The following is a 23,353-nucleotide window of genomic DNA, read 5'->3' as shown; positions in this document are numbered from 1 at the left end:
AGTGTGGAGCAGGCCTCCTGGAGATGCTCAGTCTAGGAGGGAGATGCTAGCCAAGTTCAGGGGCAGAGTGTGCAGTGGCAACAAAGGCCCAGAGCCAGACAAGAACACACACTACCAGCTGGCTGAGCCTATCCATCTGGCTCAAGTTTCTGTGGCATGGCGTATGTAGCCTAACACTCAAAAGGTTCCTGGTTCCAAATATGCTAGGATCAATGGATGATTCCAGGTCTGGGTCACAGAAAGTATAGGGTGATCCTGGGACATCTTGCTGAGCTCAAAAGGAATTACTCAAAGAACACCTCCAAGGCGGAGATACCACATGAGTACTGATACTCTTTCCTGCATTCTATTAGGGAACGAACTATTGTAGCCTAGTAACGTTCACAAATCAACCAGCTTTCTCTACTGTGAAGCTATTCCTCCCACTTTGTGTGTTTGGAACCAAGGACCTTTTGAATATTAGGCTATGTATACCATGCCCCAGAAACTTAGGCAGGTGGATGCACTCAGCAACTCAGTACACCTTGCTATGGCCTGGCTTTGGGCTTTGGTCCTGACTACACTCTCTGTCCCTGTATTTGGATGTGTGCATGCATGTGCACATGTGTGTAGAGGCCAGAAGTTGACATGGAATGTCTTACTTGATAACTCTCCACCTTGTTTAATGAGGCAGGATTCATCCTTGAACCAAGAGCCCACCAGTTCAGCTAGTCCAACTAGCCAACTTGTCCCAGGAGTCCCCTAGCTCTGCCTTATAGTATTGGGATTGCAGGAGGGCTGCCACACCTGTCCAGCATTTACATAGGTGATGGGGATCATACGTAGGCCTTCACACTTTCACTTCAGGTGCTTTACTTACTAAGCCATTTCCCAGGCTCTTATTTTCCCTTGTAATTAATAAGTATTGGCTAGGTGGTACCTTGAAACTATGTACATAATTCATTCCTGATCACACATTGCGTTTATTTTGCCAGAACTGTATATACTTTGGTTTCTTTTTAATTTATTTCTTTCTCTTTCCTTCCTTTCTTCCTTTATCTTTCCTTTTTTTTTCTTTTTTGCAGTCTGCAACCTTATTTGACATTCAGCAGGTTAGTTCTCATCCAGATTGACTGTAGAGTTTTGAATGTGATAGCAGGCACGCAAATTACCAACGTGTAGAACTTGTTTTGGTGAATGCTCACCCTCATTAGATTTTCTGAACAAACACACTCAGATGCGGGACAGAACATTCCTTATTCCCTTGGCCTAGATGGCTTTATTGAGCCTGCTGTCAATGCTTACATCTGGAGTCCTTATCTCCTTCATGGCAAATTTCTGGGTTTCTTTTTGTTTGTTTGTTTGTTTTTTGTTTTTCTTTTCAAGACAGGGTTTCTCTGTATATCCCTGACTGTCCTGGCACTCACTCTGTAGACCAGGCTGGCCTCGAACTCAGAAATCCGACTGCCTCTGCCTCCCAAGTGCTGGGATTAAAGGCGTGCGTCATCACCGCCCAGCAATTTCTGGGTTTCTTTGAGTGCCCAAGGAGCACGCTTTTTGAAGCCCACTCCATGGATGCAGTTGTGAATGTTGGTGGTGTATTCTCGGGTCACCACCTTGTTGATGGCAGGACGGTCCTTCTTCTTCTTGCCACCCTTCTTTGTGGGAGCCATTCTGCCAGCCCCAAGTTGGAAAGGCCACTTTGGTTTCTTGTTGGATTCAGTATAACCTGTTATCACTGTTTTGGTCTTTACTCATTTTAATCAGCTTGTCTTAGATGTAGCTCATGGTAGGATGATACCTGACCTAGTTTACCAGAAATTGCGGTCTCCTACAACTGGCTACTTTCAGTGGTAAAACTTCAAGAGGCCTGGTAAATCCTGAGAAGTTGGTCAGTCTTCAGGCTGGCTCTCATGTCTACTGGACAAGGTCTTCGTCATTCTTTGAGTACTTCCTTTCTAGCTCAGTAAGATGTCCCAGGATCACCCTATACTTTCTGTGACCTAGACCTGAAATCATCCATTGATCCTAGCATATTCGGAACCAGAGACATTTTGAGTATTAGGGTATGTATGCCACGCCACAGAAACTTGAGCCAGGTGGACAGGCTCAGCCAGCTGGTAGACTATGTTCCTGTCTGGCTCTGGGCCTTGGTCCTCACTGTACTCTCTGCCCCTGAACTTGGCAAACATCCCCTTCCTAGACTGAGCGTCTCCAGGAAGCCTGCTCCACACTGGCCCCTGAAGAGCAGGGCTGCTCTGAGCCCTACACCACCTCTTCCCAGTAGTGACAGGATTCTCATCTTCCCAGCAGAGGCCTGTCCCAGCTTTCATCGAGCAGGTGGCCAGATAGATCTGCCTGGCTGAGGACACCAAGTCAGACCTTCAGCCCCTTCTCCATCTTCAGCCTCTGAATAAAATGACGAACACACAGGCACATGCACACACATACACCTGCACACACGCACACATGCATGCACAAGTAAATACCTGTACAGCATTATTAAATTTTATTTTAAAAGAGCTTTAAAGTTCAGGCAATAGGAAAACAGAGCTCATTGGCAGAGAGAGCCAATGTTTGGCATAGCCAAAGCTGTGGGTTCTACCACCACCAAAAAAAATTCAAGAATGAACTCCAAACTATACCTATAAACCATGGCTTTGAGGAAGTTGTTTCCCTCTGCCTCATTTGCTTTTCTGGTCCATGAAAGTGTGTGACTGGATCCCTCCATCTAACTGGCAGCCCCCAGTCCCAGCCCTGTCCTGAGTCAAAGGAGCAGAGGTGAAAGTGAAGCCTGGGCTTACCCTTCCCGACAAGGAAAGTGACCTAGCATGCCTGGAGGACTCAGAGCATCCTGGCTCCTCAGGCGCCAGTGTGGAGCAGGCCTCCTGGAGATGCTCAGTCTAGGAGGGAGATGCTAGCCAAGTTCAGGGGCAGAGAGTTCTAGGAGCCCTGCTGGGCTATACAGCTTTCAAAGTCTGGATATAGTGTGTGTGAATATAACGTGTGTGACAGCTGCCATGTTACAAGTGAGTCCCAGAGGAACCAAATGTCACCAGAGAAACTGCATGCTGTGTCACTAGATCTCTCAAGCATAGCCAGAACTCAGCACCCCAAACTCACAGAGCCACAGCAGAAGGAACTGGATAAGCAAGGACTGCCAGGGAGCACTCAGGAACACTCTGCAGCAGGTAATTCTACTGTATAACTCAGCTATTACCACCAGGCACAAGACTTAATACAAGCCTTGGTTTCCTCACATAAAAAAACGGGACAGTAGTAACAACTACCTCCTAAGGATATTGTGACTAGATGAGATAATGTATGAAATATGAATAGAATACTGTGAACACTCAAAATATGGCTGTTCTTACCTGGCAGGTTTCTATAGAACGACACCATATCTGTCTTATTGGCTGCTTAATGCTTACCCACTTCACAGGACCATCTGCTCAGATATTTTGTGTTGAGAAGTTCATAGGTTTTCCCTTACTTTTTCCCCAGTGGGAGAACACATCACCCACATAACCTTCCAATACGCTATGCTGAAACGGGCCCAGAGAGGTATAATGATGGACCAAGGCCACATATTACGAGAGCAGAGGACCAGAGTCCACAGCTCCTGACTCCAAAGCCTCAGGATTGTTGCCCTACTAAAATAAGCATGCTGGCAACCAAAGCATGTTGTCTAAGGACCATCCAATGCTGTGCTTGCTGATGACCTTCTGGAGGGATGGCTGGCCCTCCAGAATGGAAGAGCTAACAGAGTCTTCATCTGACTTGCTCTACTACACCTTCCCAAATTCAAAGACATGTCCCATGCTTTTCTGAAACCCAGTGCTGGGGCTCTGCCTCTCTGAGAAGCCTCAGGCTATCACAGTGCCCTGCAAAGGCCCCACAGGCTCTCATTTCCCCTAGCAGGTCTGGACTGTTGTGCATATGACAGATCTCTCCTTGCTACATCCTGGCTACATCCTGGCTACATCCTTAGCTTGAGCAAAGAAAGGAGCTTTAAGTCCTAGCATCTGTACCTGTCAAAAGAGGATCACCATTCCCTGGAGGGTGCTGTGAGGATTAAAGAAGGCTTGCACAGAAAGCCTTCAAATCCGTGCCTTCTGCTGGCTTCGAGTCCCAGGCTCTTCCCTGAGCTCTCGGGCCATGCCCAAGGAGTGTCTTCCTGCTAACCTCCATAGGGCAAGGTTATAAAGACAAGGAATTTTTTAAAAAATTAAAAAATGCTGGGAGGTTGAGTGGACAAACAGGTGGACACTTGCTATAGGAAGACCTGTGTAGATCAACCCAGTCGCCTTTCAGGACCTACAGCCAGGTCTTGCCCTAAGCGGGCGGGACCAGGAGCAGGGGATCCGAGAGGCCCAGATGGCACAATCTCCACAGCAGGGCCTTGGCCCTCTCTCTGCTCTGGCTCTCCCTCCACTTCGCTGTATCCACAGGAAACCAGGAGGGGGGACCTGCTTCTTGTCTTGGGATTCTGGGTCACCAGAACGGAAACTCCTAAGACTCTTCTCCAGGGGCTGGCAAGAGGGAAGAGGAAAGACATCTGTCAGTCCTGCCATGATGAGAAGTGAGGTAGCTACTCCTCCAGGTCTGTCCCAAACGTCTTCCAGGACATGCCCTCACTGGCTCCTCTCCTAAAGTGTCTGCTGTCTTGTCCCTAATTTCTTCAGACCTCCTTGTCCTCTCCTCTCCAGGCAATTGTCCTGTCTTAAGTAGGCATTGCATTCTTCTGCCTGCCCCTGATCATAGCAGCCCCTGTGCCCAGTTACGACCTGCTTCATGAACAGGGCCCAGAGCAAGGCTGTGCCTACATAGGCTTCTCTAACTCAGAATGCTGGATATTGGCTAGGAACTCATAGTGTTCCAGTTCAATTCAGACACCTGCACAGCTGGGAAAGACTGCTGGGTACTTGTAAAATTGTTTGCCTTTAAGGAAAATTCTTCTGACCAAGGAGTGGAGGGGTTGGAGTGGGTCAGAAATACCCAGAGGCAGCTCCAGGGAGGATCTGGGACTTGTTTTTAAAGTCTTTAATAGTTCTGATAGTCAAAAAAAGTAAATGAGCTAGTCAGGATAGTGGGCCTACAATCTCAGCTCCTTAGGAGGCTGAAGGAGCAAGGATGCCTTTTGAAAACTAGCCTGGCCAACATTATGAGACCTCTGTCTCAAAATAATAATAATCTGGCCGGGTGTGGTGGTGTACACTAATTCCAGCACTCAGGAGGCAGAGGCTGGTGGATCTCTGAGTTCAAGGACAGCCTGGTCTACAAAGTGAGTTCCAGGACAGCCAGGGCTACACAGAGAAACCCTGTCTCGAAAACCAATCATCATCATCATCATCTGAAGAATATTGAGGTACCTATTTATACTCATAAACTAACATATGAATATACCCACTAATATATGAAATACTCTCTCCTTATAAGGATGTGGTAACAGTGTTACACAAAGTTCTAGGTATAGCTTAGTGATACAAACAGAGCAAAGCCTTGGACCGGGCCTTCAGCAGCCCCACCAGGCAAGGAAAAGAAGGCTATGCAGTGGCAGTAACAACTAGCTGTGCCATTCTAGAAAATAATTGTCAAGCCAGGCCTGGTTGATACAGCCATGAAATCCTAGCTACTTGAGAGGCTAAGGCAGGAAGATTGCAAGTTCAAAGCCAGCCTAGACAGCTTAGTGAGACCCTGTCTTAAAATAAAAAAAGAAAACGCTCTGGGACAGTGCTGGGGAGAAGGTTCAGCTGCTAAAGTGGCTGCTGTGCAAGCATAAGGACCCGGGTTTGGATCAGGAGCACCCATGTCAAAGCCAGGCACTGTAGCAGACATCTGTAACCCCAGCACTGCATGGTGAGATGGGTGGATCCCGGGGGCTCACGGCCAGCACCACAGCTGAAATAGCAAGCCCAGTGAGCAATAGCAAGCATGCTCAGTGAGGTCCTGTATTAAAAACTAAGATGGAGAGCAAAAGGAGACCAGATATCCACTTGTGTGTCTACATTTGCACACTCACAGGTGAGTGTTCATACACACACACACACATGCACGCACACACACCAAAAATCAGAAGGCTCAGTTGGTAAAGTATTTGATTTTCAGGAATCAGGATCTGGTTTGATCCTTAAAACTGATATTAAAGCCGGGCGGTGGTGGCGCACGCCTTTACTCCCAGCACTTGGGAGGCAGAGGCAGTCGGATTTCTGAGTTCGAGGCCAGCCTGGTCTACAGAGTGAGTCCCAGGACAGCCAGGGCTATACAGAAAAACCCTGTCTCGAAAAACCAAAAAAAAAAAAAAAAAACCTGATATTAAGTGGGGTCAGGGTGGAGTTGCTGGAGAGATGGCTCAGTGGTTAAGAGCACTGGCTACTCTTCCAAAGGTCATGAGTTCAATTCCCAGCAACCACATGGTGGCTCACAACCATCTGTAATTAGATCTAATGCCCTCTTCTGGTGTGTCTGAAGACAGTGATAGTGTACTCATATATAAATAATAAATCTTTAAAAAAAAGAGTACTTGTTCTTCCAGAAGACCTAAGTTCAATTCCTACCACCCACACGGAGCTCACAACTGTCTATGACTCCAGTCATAGGCGGTCTGATACCTCTTCTGGGCATATGTTACACAGACATACATGTAGGCAAAATACCAACACACATAAAATTTAATAATAATTTTTAAAAGGCAGTAACCCAAACTGCTAATCCCAGCACTTCAAGAGATAGAGAAAGGCAGATCACTGGTACTCATGGGCCAGCCTGGTCTACTTGTCAAGTTCCAATCCATGAGAGACACGAGAACAAAAACAACAGAAGAAGCAGAAGATGCAGAAGCAGCAGCAACAGCAGCAGCAAGGCAGATGGTGCATGAGGTATGATAGCCAAGATTTTTCTCTGGCCTCTGTATAAGATACATGTGCGTGCACATACACACGCATGTGCACCTAACATACAAAGAGCTGAGATAGAGTGTTTGCCTAGCCTGCATGAGGGCCTGGGTTCAATCCCCAGTACTCAGAGAAAAACTAAGCTCAGGAAAAACTAAAATAAGCAAAGTTCTGTTGCAATATTCATGAGTGTATTATTGAATTTGTAATTAGAAAATTATATCGGAGACCAGCATAAACAAGGCCAGCTCCGTTCAGAATGACACATCGCCCTGAGGACGGCACAGTCATCAAGGCCTGTGTTGTCCACCCCACTCCACCCCCAGAACAGGGGCAGCCTCACAGCTCTGTAACCCTCAGAGCCCAGAGCAGGCCTGGTGGAAAGCCGCTGCCAGAACGGTTCATGAATTAATAACTCTAGTGATGTGAGCAACATCTACCAATGCAAATTTAAATGAACAAAGCAGCACACAAACTGTGCATGGTGTCAATGACACACAGATTACCTGTACCCTTGAAAAAGAGCTGGGAGGAGTCCTTGGACTTACTACATAGCCAAAGATCATCTCAAATTTCTAACCCCCCCCCCCCGTCTGTACCTCCCCAGTACAAAGATCATAGGCTTACACCACTACATCCAGTTTAAAAGTTCTGAGAACCAAACAGGGCTTCATGTGTGTGCCTGCCAGGTAAGCACTCTACTAAGTACCAAAAAAGCTTCATGCCACCCCTCATTCTCTCCCACTGACACCCTGCCCCACAAGGTTTCCACTGTTTATCCAGGCTGGCCTCAAACTCTTGAGTTTAAGTGGTCCTCCTGCCTCAGCATACCTAATTACTGTAACTTTGGGCACGTACCAATTTTAATTTTTGGATTCTTCTTACTATTGCTATATTTATGAAATATTTAAAAAAAAACCACTGTTTCATCTTGCATGTCTGTAATACTAGTGCAAAGGAAACTAATGCAGGAGAATAAATGTGTTTGAAGTCAGTCTGGCTATAGTAAGACCTGTGAAAAAACTACATTTTGGTGTCCTAATTAGAAGTTCCACCCAGGCCAGGTAGTGGTGGTGCATACATTTAAACCCAGCACAGAAGGCAGAGGCAGGTGGATCTCTTGAGTTTGAGACTAGCCTGGTCTACAGAGCAAGTTCCAGCACAGTCAGAGTAACACAGAGAAACCCTGTCTCAAGGGGTGTGGGGGAGAGGCAAGGAGGAAGAGGAGGAGAAAGAGGAGGAGGAAGAGGAGGAGGAGGAAGAGGAAGAGGAAAAAGAGAGGAGGAAGAGGAAGAAGAGAAGAGGAGGAAGAAGAGGAGGAAGAAGGGGAGGAAGAGGAGGAGGAAGAAGAGGAGGAAGAAGAGGAGGAAGAGGAGAAGGAAAAAGAAGAAAAGGAGGAGGAAAAGGTAGAGGAGGAAGAGGAGGAGGAGAAGGAAGAGGAAGAGGAGGGGGAGGAAGAGGAGGAGGAGGGGGAGGGGGAGGGGGGAGTTGTTTGAAGTTGTTCTATCCAGAACCTCTAAGACCTTGTTCCCTGGACCTGAAAGCCCAGGCTCATCCAGGCTGAGGCCTGACACTGTGGGCTATAGCACAGGCTATTGGAAATGCTCAGCAGTATCTGGCTTGTATGCCACTGATCACCAAAGAGACTATGCTAGAAGTAAGAACCAGGGGGCTCTTAGGCCACTCACTCGACAGCCAGGGCAGGAAGCAGGCCATGATGACCCTGCAGGGTCGGGGCAGAGACAGAAGCAAGAGGAACTACAGGCAAAGGAAAACATGGCAAAGCCAAATCCTAAAGGAAAGCCAGATGGGCAGGTGGCACCCAGGTGAAAGGGGGGAAAGGCCCTTGGCAGAGACTGGTACAAGTCAAGAACCAGAACCCGCTGACTTTGGGAAGAAGGCACATGCAGCTGCATGAGGTAACCTGAGTCACCCCGAGTGAACAAGGATAAGGCAGGAAATGGAGCTGTCCCTTGGGTACTCAATCTGCTCATTCATTCATCCATTCAGCAACTGTTAATGGAGTGCCTGCCCGGCCAGGTTCTGTGCTAGTGGCTGGACAGCTCTGCCCACTCTGTGGGAAGTCAGTGTTCCTTAGTGAATGGCGGTTTGGAAAAATGGTATGGAGGAACCTGCCTAGAGCCAGTGTAACCCAAAGTCTACCCCTAAGCCTGGTCCCTAAGAATCAGGCTCTGTTCTATGAGAGAACCAGGAAATGCCAGGTGGGCTAGCACTTAGCCAGACGAGGGCTGTCCATGCTATAGGCTGGAGCTTATAGGGTATGTGTGGAATGGAGAGGGGCTCTTGGGGCTACCTTTGCTTGGGGCGAGCCTACTGGAAGAGTATAGAGAACACACATCTGTGAGCCTAATACAAAGTCTCTGTCCCCCTCCTCCAGCTCAGTAGTCACACCTGGAAAAATGGCCATTGGTCCCCAGAGCCTTCTCCTCTGAAGGGAAGGGGTCTGGCAGCGACCACCTGCCACTCCACCATTCTCAGGCATTCCCCAGACTGGTGGAAGAGAGATATCTTCTATACACAGAGCTTCCTGCGAGGACCCACCCAGGCCCTTCTCTGCTGCTCTCCATCCAGGGCTGGGTGACTCATCCCTGCTCTGCCTGGTGCCCTCCCTCCCACTGGTCTACTGCTGCTTCCCTGGACACCCCCACCCCCACCCCCACCCCCAGCTTCAGCAGCAGGCCCAGCTCTAAGCAGGGATGAAGGGAAGGCTGCAGAGGCTGGCCTGTTCTGTCCTGCCTGAGGGCAGGGGGAGACAGAAGGAAGGGGAGCTGGGAAAGAGAGGTAGAAGAAAATGAGGTAGAGCAGAGGTCCAGTGATATGAGACACTACTGGACACTGAGACAGATAAAGACAAACACTCCCCTGGTATCAGGGACCACTGTGGATGACGATCCCTAAAGATCTAGCAAGCACTGGACTTCTGCCTCTGTAATCTCCTAAGCATCCAGCCCTAGACATCCCCCAGGCCACTGGGTTCCCCATGTCCAACACATGTTAGCTGTTCAAGCACCTGCTTCCCTTCAGTGCCTGGGACCCAGGCTTGGCTCTGAACCAATTCCTTCCTCCCCCTTTTCCCCAGCTCTGCTGAACCACAGCCTTCCTTCTGGGCAAGCCCTCTCTGCCCCACCATCCCTGCTTGGCCTCTGTAACCATATCCCCCTTTCAAGTCTCCAGGTTCCCAGTCAATCCATCCCCTGACAGGGGAGGTTTCTAAGCCCTGGAACTAACAATGGCACTGCCAAGCTTGAAAGCCTCTCCCTTTCCTGGCTTTGGGATAAAATCCAACTGTCCTGTTGCTCTTCTTCCTTAGCCCCAGTGAGTGCATCTGCCGTGTCTAGGCGCTTACAGACCCCCAGCATCTGGCTAGGCCTAGGCACCGCTCCCTGTGGAAGTCCTGTCTCACACCCTGCTCCTGTCTTCAGGCTGTCTGTCACTATTCTCAGCACAAGTCTGTCCCAGCACTTCTGCGAAGGCTCTCCCTGTCTCTCCACCCAGCCTGGAGTCTCTGGAGGGGAGGGCCAGGGTCTGATCTGTCTCCATACCCACAACACAAATAGCTGGCAGAGTTGGTAGACAGCAGAAGAGGAGGCTTGCTAAATGAATACACAACTGAGACAAGGGGAAAAAAGAGAGAAAGAAGAAGGGGGCCAAGCAGAGCATGGGGGACACAGGCAGTTACTAGGCAGGGAAAAGAGAAGGTTGGAAAAGGGATATCCTGAGACCCAGAAAGAAGCCAGAGGCAGACAGAAGCTTCAGAAGCGGCAGGAAGGGGAAGCCATGGTAGAGCCAGAGCGGCACCAGGGGGCAGGAGCTGCCGGGAGACAGCTGAGCAGACATAATTGGATCAGAGACAACTCTGCTCCTGCAGTGAGGGGGTGTGACTCACACACAGAGTAATGCCAGACACAGAAACACAGAGACTCACACTTGGCACACACATGCATTCAGTGTGGAATGACCCAAACGTCTCAGATGCCTGCTTGGGGTTGGGGAACCTTGTACCTGCTTGTGAAGGGCTCACAGTCCAATCATCTGAAGGCTGTATCACACACAGCCACCCACAGTCCAGTTCCATACACAGAAACCCACACGCAGAATCCTCCACCCCCATCAAATTACCCTGAGCTTAGAACAGAGCCACCCTCTGGTATCTTCTTCAGCTGTTTGCTTCTGTTTTGCTTGGCTCCCTGACAGGATATGAACCTCATAACAACAGGGTCTGATAAGTGTGATTTGGTGCCAAATTCCTGCAGAACACTATGCTTGGCATATAGTATGCAGTCTTTAAATGTATGGACTCTGATTATTAAATGTATGGACTCTGTGATTAAATGTGTGTATGCATGAATGAATGTATGCTGGAGACACACAGGGGAGACAGATCCCCTCTAGCAACCAGGCCTCTCTCTATCCAAAGTTTTATCACCTCTCACCCATTCCTAGGTCCCAGAACATCTAGAAAGGTCCAAAGACAGAGTAGGGACCAGGAAATGATGAGAGGACCTTCGGGAGCCAGCACTGATAAGCATTGTGACAGAAACCCAGTAAGATTAAATGGCCCAGGTACCACAAGCAGGTACCACAAGCAGGTGTCACTCCCTACTTCCCACCTGTGTAAACATTGTATACCTGCCTCAGGACAGAAAGATTGTAGAGATGTGGCAGATGTCTGTCTTCTGGGAGCCCAGGCTGGAAGGCAGGAAGGCAGTGGTACACCAGAGAGGGCCAGTGAGATAGCTAGATAAAGGCACCAGCTACCAAGACTAAGGGCCTGAGTTCAACCTCTGGGACCTTGCATGGTGGAAGGAGAGAACCAACTCTGTCAAGTTGCCCTCTGACCTCCACATTCCTGCCACATGCATACATATGTGCACATACACATAAAACATACAGTACACACAAAAGAAAAATAGAAGGGGACACAGCGCTGAGAGGGTTGGGAACACTGCCCACCTGACAGGTACTCCGAACTATGTCCCTCCTCCTGTGGCCAGAGGATGATCATCTGCCCAGGTAAGGGGTCTGGGCTGTGACTGGGTTCTAACCCCATCTATGCTTGTTGGCGACCTGGCACCCAGGCCTTTGGGAACACTCTAGAGAGGCCCAGTGTAGGTCTCAGACCCGCACAGAGTCTCAGACCCGCACAGAGAGCCAAGTCTCCAGGGTCATGGTCCCCAGGCCTCTGGCTCCAGGTGGTCCAGCCAGGCACAGAGGCACAAGGGAAGAAAGAGGACCCAGCTGTCTCCAGGACTGCTCTTTTCTCTCATCTCCTGAAACTTTAAACACTCTCGGCTGGAAACTGAGCTGAGGCTCGTTAAAGTTTAAAAGCTGGAGCCTGGGGAACTGGGTGTGGAGGGTACTAAGTCAGCCTAGGAACTGTGGACACCCCTAACCCCAACAGGGACCTAGCCTGGAGGCACCCCACCCACCACCAGGGCCGGGGCCACAGGGGCTGTGCATCCCACCATCTTCTACCTCAGTACAGTCACAGTTTGCACTTTGTTATCCCATTCCTCTCATCCCTCTGGGCGGATCCCAAGCTGCACTGGCCTCAGTCTCTACTCTAGCACAGACTCAGTTCCATTGTCCAGGCAGGTACAGGCTCTCCCAACGGCAAAACCCTGGCACCATAAGACCCCTAGCTCCAGAAAGCCAAAGGCCTGGCCTAGCTCACTAATCCCTTTCTACTCCCTATTCTCAACCAGAGCATCTCTTCCAATGCCCTATCCTCCATCCTGACCTCCTCTTTGTATCTGTGCAGAACGCTCCAGGTGCTGACAAACTCCTACTCTCTCTCAACTCCAAAGCCACCACCTAGGCACGATACTCCAGTATTGGGTGGCTCAGTGGCCACTCTGGGTTCAACTGGGAGCCCTTCAATTCCTGGCTGTCCCCTACTTCCAGCATGGGTCCAAATAGAGAGGCTATCCAGTGATGCTCACTGAATGAGTAACTGAAGTAGCAGAACACAGGCAAACTGTGTCGAACAAAGAGGAGGAAGTAGAAGCAGCCTGCCCAGGGCCCGCTTGTGCTCTCTCTTGTAGAGCTTCAACTCAAACAGGCACCTCAAGCCAGAAAGTCTCCCTCAACACCTCCAGCCACTAGAGACTATTCACCCTTTTAGAGCATCTTCCCCATAGCACACACTATTAACTCCCTGGGAACCTCTCTAGAACTCTATTCCCCAGGATATCTCTGGAGACCTCCTCTTCTAGGACTCCTATGTCAGGTCAAGGTAGAATTCTCTGAGCTATCCCTGAATTCCGAGTGCTCATCTAGGGGCCTTTCTTGCTGGCACAGACCACCAAGGCCTTAGTTGACCATCCTTACCTATGCCCTGCAGTGCACTCACATCACCATCTCAGGCCTAAGGTTTAGGATCGCTTCTACAAACCTCTGCCTGGCACCTACCTATAGAGATGGACTCACTGACCCTCAAGAAGCAAAGGCCAACAGGAGCTGAACTCCCCCAGCTCCTAAAACCATATCACCTCTCACCCTTGCCACCACAGACAGGAAAACAAACCCAGAGAGGTAAAGTGACCTTTCAGATCACACAGTGAGGACTGGACTTTTACCCAGTTGGGTTCCCTCCGAGGGTCACAATGATACAGCACAGAGAGACCCAAAGACAGAGGGTGAATCTCCATGGGGTTCTGGAGGCAGAAAGGCTCACAGGGCTGAGAGAGCTAGCCCAAGGGGCAGGGAGAAGGCAGCTTTGATTGGGGCAGGGGGAGGCAAGGACCTGAGTTCTGATCCAGCTTCAGCCACTTCTGTTTGGTCTTATGTAAGTGGACCCCTGCTCTGAGCCTCCATTTTCCACATATACTCCATTGGACTGAAGAGTCCTACCTCACAGGACTATGGCAGACTCAGTAGTCCCGGCCCTATATACCCTTGTCTTTCCCAGGATGGCTTTGAGTCCCAGACAATAAAGGTAAGGAAGGTCCACAAAGATCCCTGAGGGAGCCATAAGTCACAGGAGAATGTGGTGCTCATGAGATGGGTATTAAGACCAGGACACTGGGGCTGGTGAGATGGCTCAGCAGGTAAGAGCACTGACTGCTCTTCTGAAGGTCCTGAGTTCAAATCCCAGCAACCACATGGTGGCTCACAACCACCCATACTGAGATCTGATGCCCTCTTCTGGCATATCTGAAGACAGCTACAGTGTACTTGTGTATAATAAGACCAGGACACTGACTTGAGAGACTGCACCCCAAGTGCCTGTGGCATGGGACAGGGAGACAGTGAGCCTGGGCCAGGAGGGGGTATCTAGAGCTTTTGCCAAAGGAGAGGGAAGGACCACAGGACCAGAAGTCAGGAGACAAGTCCCTATTAACCAGTTTCCTGTGGCAAGAGGCTCTCAAGAACTCTCAGATGTTCTAACTCCAAGCCCCCAGAGATACTGACACCAGTCTGCTCTTGTTATAGATCCTGGTTCCTTCTTGGGTCACCCCTGCTGTTGTGTGTACTCACAAACCTATGCCCTGTGGGCCTAGATGCACCTATAATTGCCTTCCCTCTCTCCAGTAAGTTCTGAAAGCACTAGAAAGAACCCAGGAGTCCTCCTCTGCCTGCCACATATCCAGTAAGCATCAGAAGACTTGCACACAGGTCATCCAGAGTTCGCTTGCCAGGGATGCTCTGTTCTCTCTATGTGCCCTGCCCAGCCACTGAGTTCAGAGGTCCAATGGCAGGTGACCAGACAGCCCAGAGAGCAGAAGGGATGTGCCTCAGTCACACAAAGCAAAAAGATAACAGATCTACAAGATTCCCTGGTTGAGTGAAAAATATTTTCTATTTCTTCAAGCCTGGGCTTTGGGAAACCTGGGTTTGGGTTCTAAGCAACCCTCCTCTGCCTTGGCTCTGGGGTCCCTACTCAGCATCTACCTCTGGTGCAGGGCCTAGACATGCAGGAGGAACTGTCTGCCTCTTGTCCACTAACCCAGAGCCCAGAGCAGGCCTAAAGCCAGAGCAGGCCTGAAGCCAGAGCAGGCCAGAGGCCCAGGAGGAAGGGTAAAAGTAGGGGTAGCCTCCATCGGCCCCTTTTATTTGTACTAGCTGTCTGTTGGGCTCTGAGCCATGGTGGCTTCCAGAGACCTTTGGACACAGAGATTAGGAGAAGAGCAGGGTGAAATCAATCAAGAAAATAAGAAGGCACACACCCCCCTACACACACACACACACACACACACACACACACACACAGAGAGAGAGAGAGAGAGAGAGAGAGAGAGAGAGAGAGAGAGAGAGAGAGAGAGAGAGAGAACACAGGGCATGCCCTGGTGCAGAAGAGAGGGAAAGAAAGGGGAAGCAAAGAAACAGAATTTCAACAAATAACTGAGGTTAAGTCCCAGTTTTCTGCAATGACCCAATGATCCCTGGGACTCTGGTTTCTACCTGATGTATGACCTTGGCAAGAGTCACTCACCCCTTTGGGCCTCAGCTTTGTCATCCATCAAACAAAAGTAGGACGATGAGAACATAATGTCCTTTAGTTCTTCAAAGAGTTATTGATGGGGTTAAAGGCCAGTGTTGCCCAAGGATGCAAACTCATCGGCTAGGGCCAGCAACTCTGGAGCATGCTGACCTGGGCTGCACTCCTGCCTCAGTTGTAGGCTGAGCTTTCTTTTGGTCTGCTTCTTTCTTAGTAACAAAGAGATAAACTGAAGACTCTCCAGGACTGGCCTGAGGCTAAATCAGATAGCCAAGAGCAAAAGCTTGCCTGGGAGCAGGGTGCTTATCAGAAACAAGCTAGCAGTGGCAAGTGAAGTCCTGGAATCTGGGGACAGGAAGCTCTGAGACCTCAGCTCATTTCCCAGAGTTCCAATTGCTGTGCTGAGAGGCCCAGGCCTGGTGCCTGGCCACTGGTGATACCCATAACTAAGGTGCCAGCCTCCTCCCTCGGCCCTAGGTTCTGCTTACCTCCTCCTCTACTGTGGGGAATGGGTCTAAGGCAGTATGGGAGAAAAGTTAGAGACAAGATTAGACTTGGAGACCAACTCATCAGGGCTCTGTATGCGCTCTCTCTCTCTCCTTAGCCACATGCATAGCATTCTCTGGTCCTTAGTATCCTCGCCTGCATCCTGTTGTAGGAGGAGGGAGTTACAAAGCAGGTTGTATAAAGGACTGTCTAATACCCTAGCCTCTGTTTAGTATATATAGCCCCAGAGCTGGTGTGTTGAAGAAAACATATGTCTTGCCCAGAAGCCCATTAACACTATAGCTTCTTCAAATATTCTCCCTTCTGATCTAGTCTGATTTAGCCACAAGGGCTCTGTTTGAAGCAACCTGGTCTCTAGACCTGCCAACTCCAGTCCTGAGCAAGGCTGGGTTTATTCATTAACCAAGCCAGATGGAGGAGGCAGCTCTGCCCTATTGACAAAGGGTGGGAGTACTCACACCACACACACACACACACACACACACACACACACTCACACTCACACACACACACACACACTAGAGAGCCAATCCTGTGGGAAAGCCAAACTTCCCAGCCCCTGCACACTGCTGGCTTTCAGCCCTTCTCAGTCAGTCCACCACCTTTCACTCTGTTCCCAGGTCCATCTTTCCCCAACACCACTACCCTGGTGGAGACTGTAGGGAGGACCCCAAATGCAATCAGCAACAAGCTGACACTACCAGCGGCCCTGCCTATCCTGCTCCTCAGCCTCAGACCTAGGCTAGGCCTTGAAGAAGCTCCAGCCCAGGGTCTTTAAGCCCAGGAAGAGACTCAGAGCAAGAAGGTAGACACGGAAACCCAAAGATTGTCAGTTAGCCAGGGCATATGGAGACAGTCACAGAGGGCAAGGGGACAGCAGAAAGAGCAAGCCACTCATGTGGGGGCAGGTAGATAAAGCTATAAATGATTAGGGCAAGGCAAAAAAGCATACAGCACGGCCAGAGGGGAAAGGTCAGCACCTCAGGCTCTGGTATAAGGCCCTAGGCAGAAAGGACCCTGTTAAGACAGTCCAGCGCCCTGGCCTCTAAGAACAGGAATACATCCTCGGCAGATCCAGAGCTGCAGAGGGGTGCCAGGGAATGGCCTTCCAAGAGCCCACTAAGGGGGAAGTTCACACCCTGCAATGTGGCACTCACAACAAAACCACACGTGTGACAAACAGCTTCTGAGGCCCCTAGACCAGTATCTCTGTCCCATCAAACCCCAAGCTGCCCTGCCATGACAGAGAGAAGAGAATCCTGGGGCAGAGAGGAGGGGAAATGGCAGTGAGGGGCTGCTGAGTATATTCACTCATCTGCCTTCTGAGCTGGTTTCCCTTGACCCTAAGACCCTGCCTCCCCTAGTTCACCCCCAGTGTGGCTCGGGGCAAGAGAGTCATCAGGAGCTGCCAGCTATAGTCAGTCCTAAAGGCCTGCTGCAGACTCAGAGCCTGACTGAGCCACTGGGCAGGGACAGAGAGGACTAAAGGAATCAAGCAGGAAAGAATCTCATCCTCTGCACCCAAGAGTGCAGAAAGTAGAGCAGAAGACCCATCTCGGGCTAGAGAGCCCGGGGTGAAGGAGAAGTGGGCCATTCACCTACCTAGTGAGTCAAACTAAGGGTCCAAGCAGAAGCTGCTCTGAAAGACAGACCTCTGAGAGACACTATTCCCCTGTGTGTGCCTGGCCATCTCCCAAACACACAGGCATGGCTAGGTTGGAGCCCCGTGAGCCAGATAAGTCATATGGCCCAGGCGTGTAATGGGGGACCCTACCTCCTCCTGATTTATATTAGGAGACTCTGAGCCCACATGCACCCGTCTATGGGCCCCCCGATCTGAGTCTGGACGAGGAGACTCCTGTGAGAGACAGTTCGGGAGGAGTGGAGGCTGCAGGTACCACAGGGCAACCCTACCTTGATCTTGTGAAGAGTTCGATCCATCTCCACAGCCTGTACCCACACAGACACGCCGGCCTTGCTGTAGGTCAGGTTCCAGCCCACCTCGGCCTCACACTCTGACCGGAAACTGCGGAAGTCCTGGTCATCGGGCACCTGGACACTTTCACGGCCCAAGGTGGGTCGAGACCCTTGGGGTTCTGTTGAGGCAGCTGGCTTTTCCATAGGGAGCGTGGGGAGGCCCGGGGCCCTGGCCCTTGTCCGACTCTCCAGGGTCCTCCGCGGAGGCTCAGACAACGTCGACGCGGCTGCAGATGCTGACGCCACCTTCCTGGGACCTGCAAGACCGGTTTGGGGACCAGAGTCAGTGCGCTGGGGGCGCGGGTGGGGCTAGCCGGGGTCCCGGACCAGCGGACGGCTTGAAAAGGGCAGGTACTGGCCCCAGGCGGTTGTGCACCGGCACAGGACAGTCACTCGGGCCACCCTCCCACAAGGAGCGACCTCATACTTCCCTGGAGCGGCAGTAGGGTTGCTGCGTAGCGGGTGCAGGAGCCCGCGAGAGCCGGGCAGGACTCTCGGAGATCGCAGGTGCGGGTCTGGCACGGAGTCCCCGCGCGGTGCTGGCCGGACTCGCACAACTAACTCGGCGGCAAGCTGCGCGGGCCGTGGTGGGGGCGGGGCGTGGTGGCCGAGTCTCACCTGTTCGGGCTTCTCTGCTGGGGCCCGCCGGGGCCGGGGTGCGAGCTCTTCCGCCGCCGCCGCTGCCTCCGCTGCCCGGGCGACCGGGGGCCGCGCGGGGGCCCTGGGGGGAGGAGCAGTGGGTCCCGCCGCCGGCCCCGCCCCGCTCCGCGCCCCCCGCCCCGCGCGCCCCCTCCGCCCTCCCCCCTCCCGCAAGGCTCGGGGCTCCCGGGCTCCGCTCGCCTCGCTTGGTATTTTCCAGGCTGCGGAGGTAAGAGCTGCGGGAGCACCGAGCCCCGCCCCGCCCCGCCCCGCCGGGTCCTAGCGCCCGCCCCCGTAAGCCCCGGGGAAGGGGCAAAGTCCGGGAGGAACTGTAGACCAGCAGAGGACCGGGGACCTGTGAGCAGTAGCGACGTAGCGAAGTAGCGAAGTAGCCTGGGCTCTCAGAGTAAGGTTGAGATGCCAAGAAGGATTCTGGAAGTTAAGTGGGAGCCTCTTCTCCACTCCTCCCACCCTTGCAGGTACACGCTTCTGCAACAGCTTCTTCTCACACACACACCACTTCAGAGATTCAAGGGTGGGCACACACACCCATGACAATTGAGAGACTAACTAGCAGGGATAAGGATGACAGCCCTTCAGTAACTTAGAGATGGCCACAGCTTGCAAGCCACAACAACCAAGAGCATAACAAGCCTCCTCCACGCACCCAACTCAATTCCCAGTAGGGTGTGCAAACCCCAGCCGGAAGTTGATCCGACTTAAAAGGCTCAAGGTTCACAGGCTGGCCAGAATTTGGCAAAATTTCCACTTCAGTCTCACCCTGGCAGAGAGGTTCTGAACCAGCATCCTCTTAAATCCCCATTTGGCAGTTTCCAAACACTGGAACGCCATCCCCCTCCTCCCCTCTATAGAATAGAGTGGTCCAGAGCCCCACTCTGTAGCCTGGTGTAAGATCTGTCCCATAACTCCTCTGCCTACTCTTCCATCCTGGGAGCTCTGCCTCATCTACCCAATGAAAGCTAGGACCAGGCCAGTATAAGCATGACAGTCTTGCACTGGTCCTGGGACACAGAAGAGCAGGGGAAGCCTCTGGATAATTGGAGCAGTAAGTGACCACCATTGACCTAGTAGTGCCAGAGTGCGCTAATGGCTATCCCCACCAGAGCCAGAGTACCAAGCCTCTGCCACCAGGGCTGCTCCTGTGCCCTCTGCATTCTCTCCCTGGGCTCTCAGAAGTCACCTCCTATCTTCACCAGGTAGATTTCTTTTCTTACAGGTGTTAAGAGAAAATCGCGGAGTCAGCATTGCAGGTTCACAAATAGATGTGGTTTTGTTTTTTTGTTGTTTTTTTTTTCCTGAAATGCTTAGGGCTCTGAGATATTTGTAAATCATGCCCAGTTTTAAAATGAGCAGGAAGCTGGATGTGGTAGCACAGGCCTGTAATCCCAGCTACTCAGGAGACTGAAGAGAAAGATCCAAAGTTTAAGGCTTTTCCTGGGCTACATGTTGAGTTCAAAACCAGAACAGGCAACAAAGTAAGACCTTGCCTCAACAAACTTACTCTGTTTCAACCTCTTATTTACAACAAAGTAAGACCTTTTAAAAAAAAAAAGAAAGAAAGAAAGAAAGAAAGAAAGAAAGAAAGAAAGAGAAAATGATTGAGGCTGTAACTTTGTGGTAGAGCCCCAGGATTAATCATTAGTACCACAAATAAAAAATAAGTCGGGGCAAACAGGTAGCCATGATGGCAAGTGGCCCTGAAGTTAAGTCTATAAAGGAAGTCTTCTAAAACAAAACAAAGCTTCAGGTCCCCATCAGGTCTGTGCAATGACCTCAGATGCCCAGGCCTCTTATCAGTGTGGGAGGAAGCATCAGCTAATCACACGCATACCCTCTAAACCCACACTCTTTACAAGTGTCAGAACGAGTAGGTGGCACTGGGGGCTGGCTTTGGGCTTAGAAAGCCCCAGGCACTAACTCTCTGAACCTCCTCTGCCCAAGTCCACTTTCCCCAGGCCTCAGTGTGTTTGTGATACCAATACTCCTGGGCTGGCAGGAGGCCCAAAGGGAGCTCAGCACAGCCAAAGACTGCTTTGTAAGCTGAATCTTCAGGGACTGGCCATGAGGTAGAGAGAGCAGCCATGGCCTGATGGCTTTTGGGGCCCTGATAGCACAAATCTTGGCAGATTGCAGGCAGCAGGGTACTAAACTGCTCATGCCCACCTTCCCGTCCAGAGTGGTGAGGAGATAGGGCTAGGGTGAGAGCAGGAAGTGGCTGTGAAGGCAAACTGACCTCCCTGGCCCTGAGGTGCCAGTCTGTGGGAAAACAGCCAGCTAGTAAGGAACAGATGACAGGACCCAAGCTGTCACTCACATCACCCATATTAAGAACAAATCTTTTGGGTCTTGAGGGTCAAAAATAGCAAGTGACCTGGAGAGGATGAGCAGACGGCTGTCACTTCATCCTGCACATTACTTTGCCCGTGCTGGACCCCCATCCTGTGAATTTAGGTGACCCTGGCTCTGAGGCTCCTGACAGCCTCCTGAACATGAAAGTAGTCCCAAATCCTGTGATACCACATCACTAGGCAAGAGAGACAGGAGGAGTGAACCAAGGAGATAGGGAACAAGCTTGGCAGAAGGGTCTCGACATGAATCCCAGGACCCAGCCACCCCTGCTTCCTACTGCCTGGCTATGGACCTGGGTTCAAATCCAAACAATACCATTTTTTTAGTTCTGTGACTAGAAGCAGATCACCCGTGTGCACACGCACACAGACACACACACACACACACACACACACACACACACGTGTTTCCTCATACTGAACATTAACCTCTGAGAATGACAACAATGAAGGCTTTGGGCTGGGTATATGTGCTTTTCACCCTTAGATAAGTAACCAGAACTACAACCCAACCAGGGGATGGGTAGGGTAGAACAGAGGAGAACTCGTTGTCTAAAATTCATTGATTTAAAAAAAAAAAAAAAGGTTAAGGAAAGATCATGATGTAGTTAGATTCTGGTGCAAGATGACACAGTCCAAAGGCTAGGCTGGCTCTTTTATGGCTCCCAGCTCCCAGCTTAGCACTGAGCAGGTGTCATGGCCTACAGAGTTTGGGTTTGTATGAGGAGGTAATCAGCAAAGGGACCTCAGGGAAAGCGAGGAGTCAAGGCTCAGGGCAGACACTGAGCAACCCTGGCTCTCACTTGCACCCGCATAAAGAAGGCAAGTGTTTGAGGGGACGCTCAGCGCCTCAGCACTGTGGCTCCTGGGATAGAGGAGAGGCAGAGATTTATACCAGACAGCTGATGCAGGGGGTCATGCAGATCCTGCCAGGAGCCACTCCTTTACCTGCTCCCTCATGCCCTCAACTCCCTGCACCAGCTCTAAAGACCTTCAGAAGGATATTATCTGGACCCACCCTGACGTGTGGAGACACTGAGGCCTAGAGATCAGGAGAATGGGAAATACAACCCCAGAAGCTAGATATGGTCGAGTATGTCTGTGATCCTAACATTTTCGAGGCAGAGGCAGGAGGTTCAAGAGGAATTCAAAGTCATCCTTACCTACATAGGGAGTTTGAAGCTAGCCTGGGCTACAAACAAAAAAAAAAGATCCAGCCGGGCAGTGGTGGTGCATGCCTTTAATCCCAGCACTTGGGAGGCAGAGGCAGGTGGATTTCTGAGTCGAGGCTAGCCTGATCTACAGAGTGAGTTCCAGGGCTGCACAGAGAAACCCTGTCTCAAAAAAACAAAAAAACAAAAAAAAAACAAAAAAAAAAAGAAAGAAAAGAAAGAAAGAAAGAAGAAAAAGAAAGAAAGAAGGGAGGAAAAGAAAAAGAGACCTAGAGATCCAGTTCTCCTGATCTGAGATAGCCCCTAAGCCCATTCCATACCATCTTTTCTACTTGTGGAAACCTTGACAACTTGCCAGGTTGTTACATTAACAAAACCCTCCATGTACACAGTGCCTGCCACTCTGCCTTTGTTTTTGTGAGCGTGGTCTAACTCTGTAATCTAACAGGCAGCTGGTTTAGAATTTGAGTCAGTTCTGCCTCAGCCTCCAAAGGATTAGAGATGAGTCAGTCGCCCATGCTCAGCATACTCAAGTCTTGACTGCCCACTCCTACTCACCATCTAGACAGACAGACAGACAGAGGTCTTTGGATGGTGAATTACCCCCACGGGCCCCCTTTCCCCACCTTCCTCCTGGGGTAGCCCTGTCTGCCGCTAAATGCCAAGAAGTTGTCTACGGCAACACAGTGTGCACTGAGATCACTGTTCTAGAAGACCAGACAGTGACTTGTGTGACATCACTGGGAAATAGAGTGGAGAGGTAGTTCCATTCCTAGGCCCTTAGTTCAAAATACTCTCCGGCCTCCAAAGTGGCCTGGGACTTGAGAAGGCCGCGTCTTCTTACAGTGATAATAGGAGTTGTAGCCAAGCCCCACAAGTTCCGGATCTAAGTGTTTACTCAGAGTGGGATCACACCCTGCTGAGCAAACTGCCCAAAGCTGCCCTGAGGGAGCTACAGCCACTAAGCCAGTCACTCAAGGTCACCCACATCCTCATTTGGGGTAATAGTCACAGCGCTATATTGTCACTTGCTGTCCTATCCGAGTCCCACATAGACACATATCATTTCAGTCACAAAAATGGCCAGCTTGGCACAAGGACATGTACATACACTATTACACACACCATCAGAGTGAAGTTGCCAGATGAAAAGTGCATATGCAAGGTGCCTAGTGAAATGTGAACTTCAGACAAACACCAAATGGAGTGTGATGGCTCAGGACTTTAACCTCAGTTCCCCAGAGGCAGAGGCAGGAAGATTGCTGTGTAAATTTTAGACCAGCTTGTCTCCATAGTAAGTTCCAGGTCAGTCAGAGCTATGTAGTGGGACCCTATGTCAAGAATACACACACACAC

The 23,353-nt window shown here is 50.7% G+C and overlaps 1 protein-coding gene across 2 annotated transcripts in view; it reads right to left on the bottom strand.

Moving 5' to 3' along the window:
• Stard10 (StAR related lipid transfer domain containing 10) overlaps positions 1 to 22,679 on the bottom strand; it is a 30,416-nt gene extending 7,737 nt beyond the window's left edge. The window contains exons 1-3 of one of the 2 annotated variants that reach the window (XM_031387579.1): positions 22,556 to 22,679; positions 18,436 to 18,538; positions 17,755 to 18,074 (exon numbers count right to left, since the gene is read on the bottom strand). In XM_031387579.1, the coding sequence (XP_031243439.1) occupies positions 17,755 to 18,074; positions 18,436 to 18,538; positions 22,556 to 22,558 (426 nt within the window). In that variant the 5' untranslated portion in view covers positions 22,559 to 22,679. Of the gene's footprint in view, positions 1 to 17,754; positions 18,075 to 18,248; positions 18,395 to 18,435; positions 18,539 to 22,555 lie in introns of those variants that run through there. The other variant, XM_031387580.1, reaches the window with a different exon arrangement.
• Positions 22,680 to 23,353: the final 674 nt, after the last annotated feature.

This window comes from Mastomys coucha, unplaced genomic scaffold (assembly GCF_008632895.1).
Source record: "Mastomys coucha isolate ucsf_1 unplaced genomic scaffold, UCSF_Mcou_1 pScaffold21, whole genome shotgun sequence".
In the NCBI taxonomy this organism is placed as follows: domain Eukaryota; kingdom Metazoa; phylum Chordata; class Mammalia; order Rodentia; family Muridae; genus Mastomys; species Mastomys coucha.
Note: the sequence above shows the minus strand (reverse complement) of the source record. Positions and strands in the feature narration are given on the sequence as shown.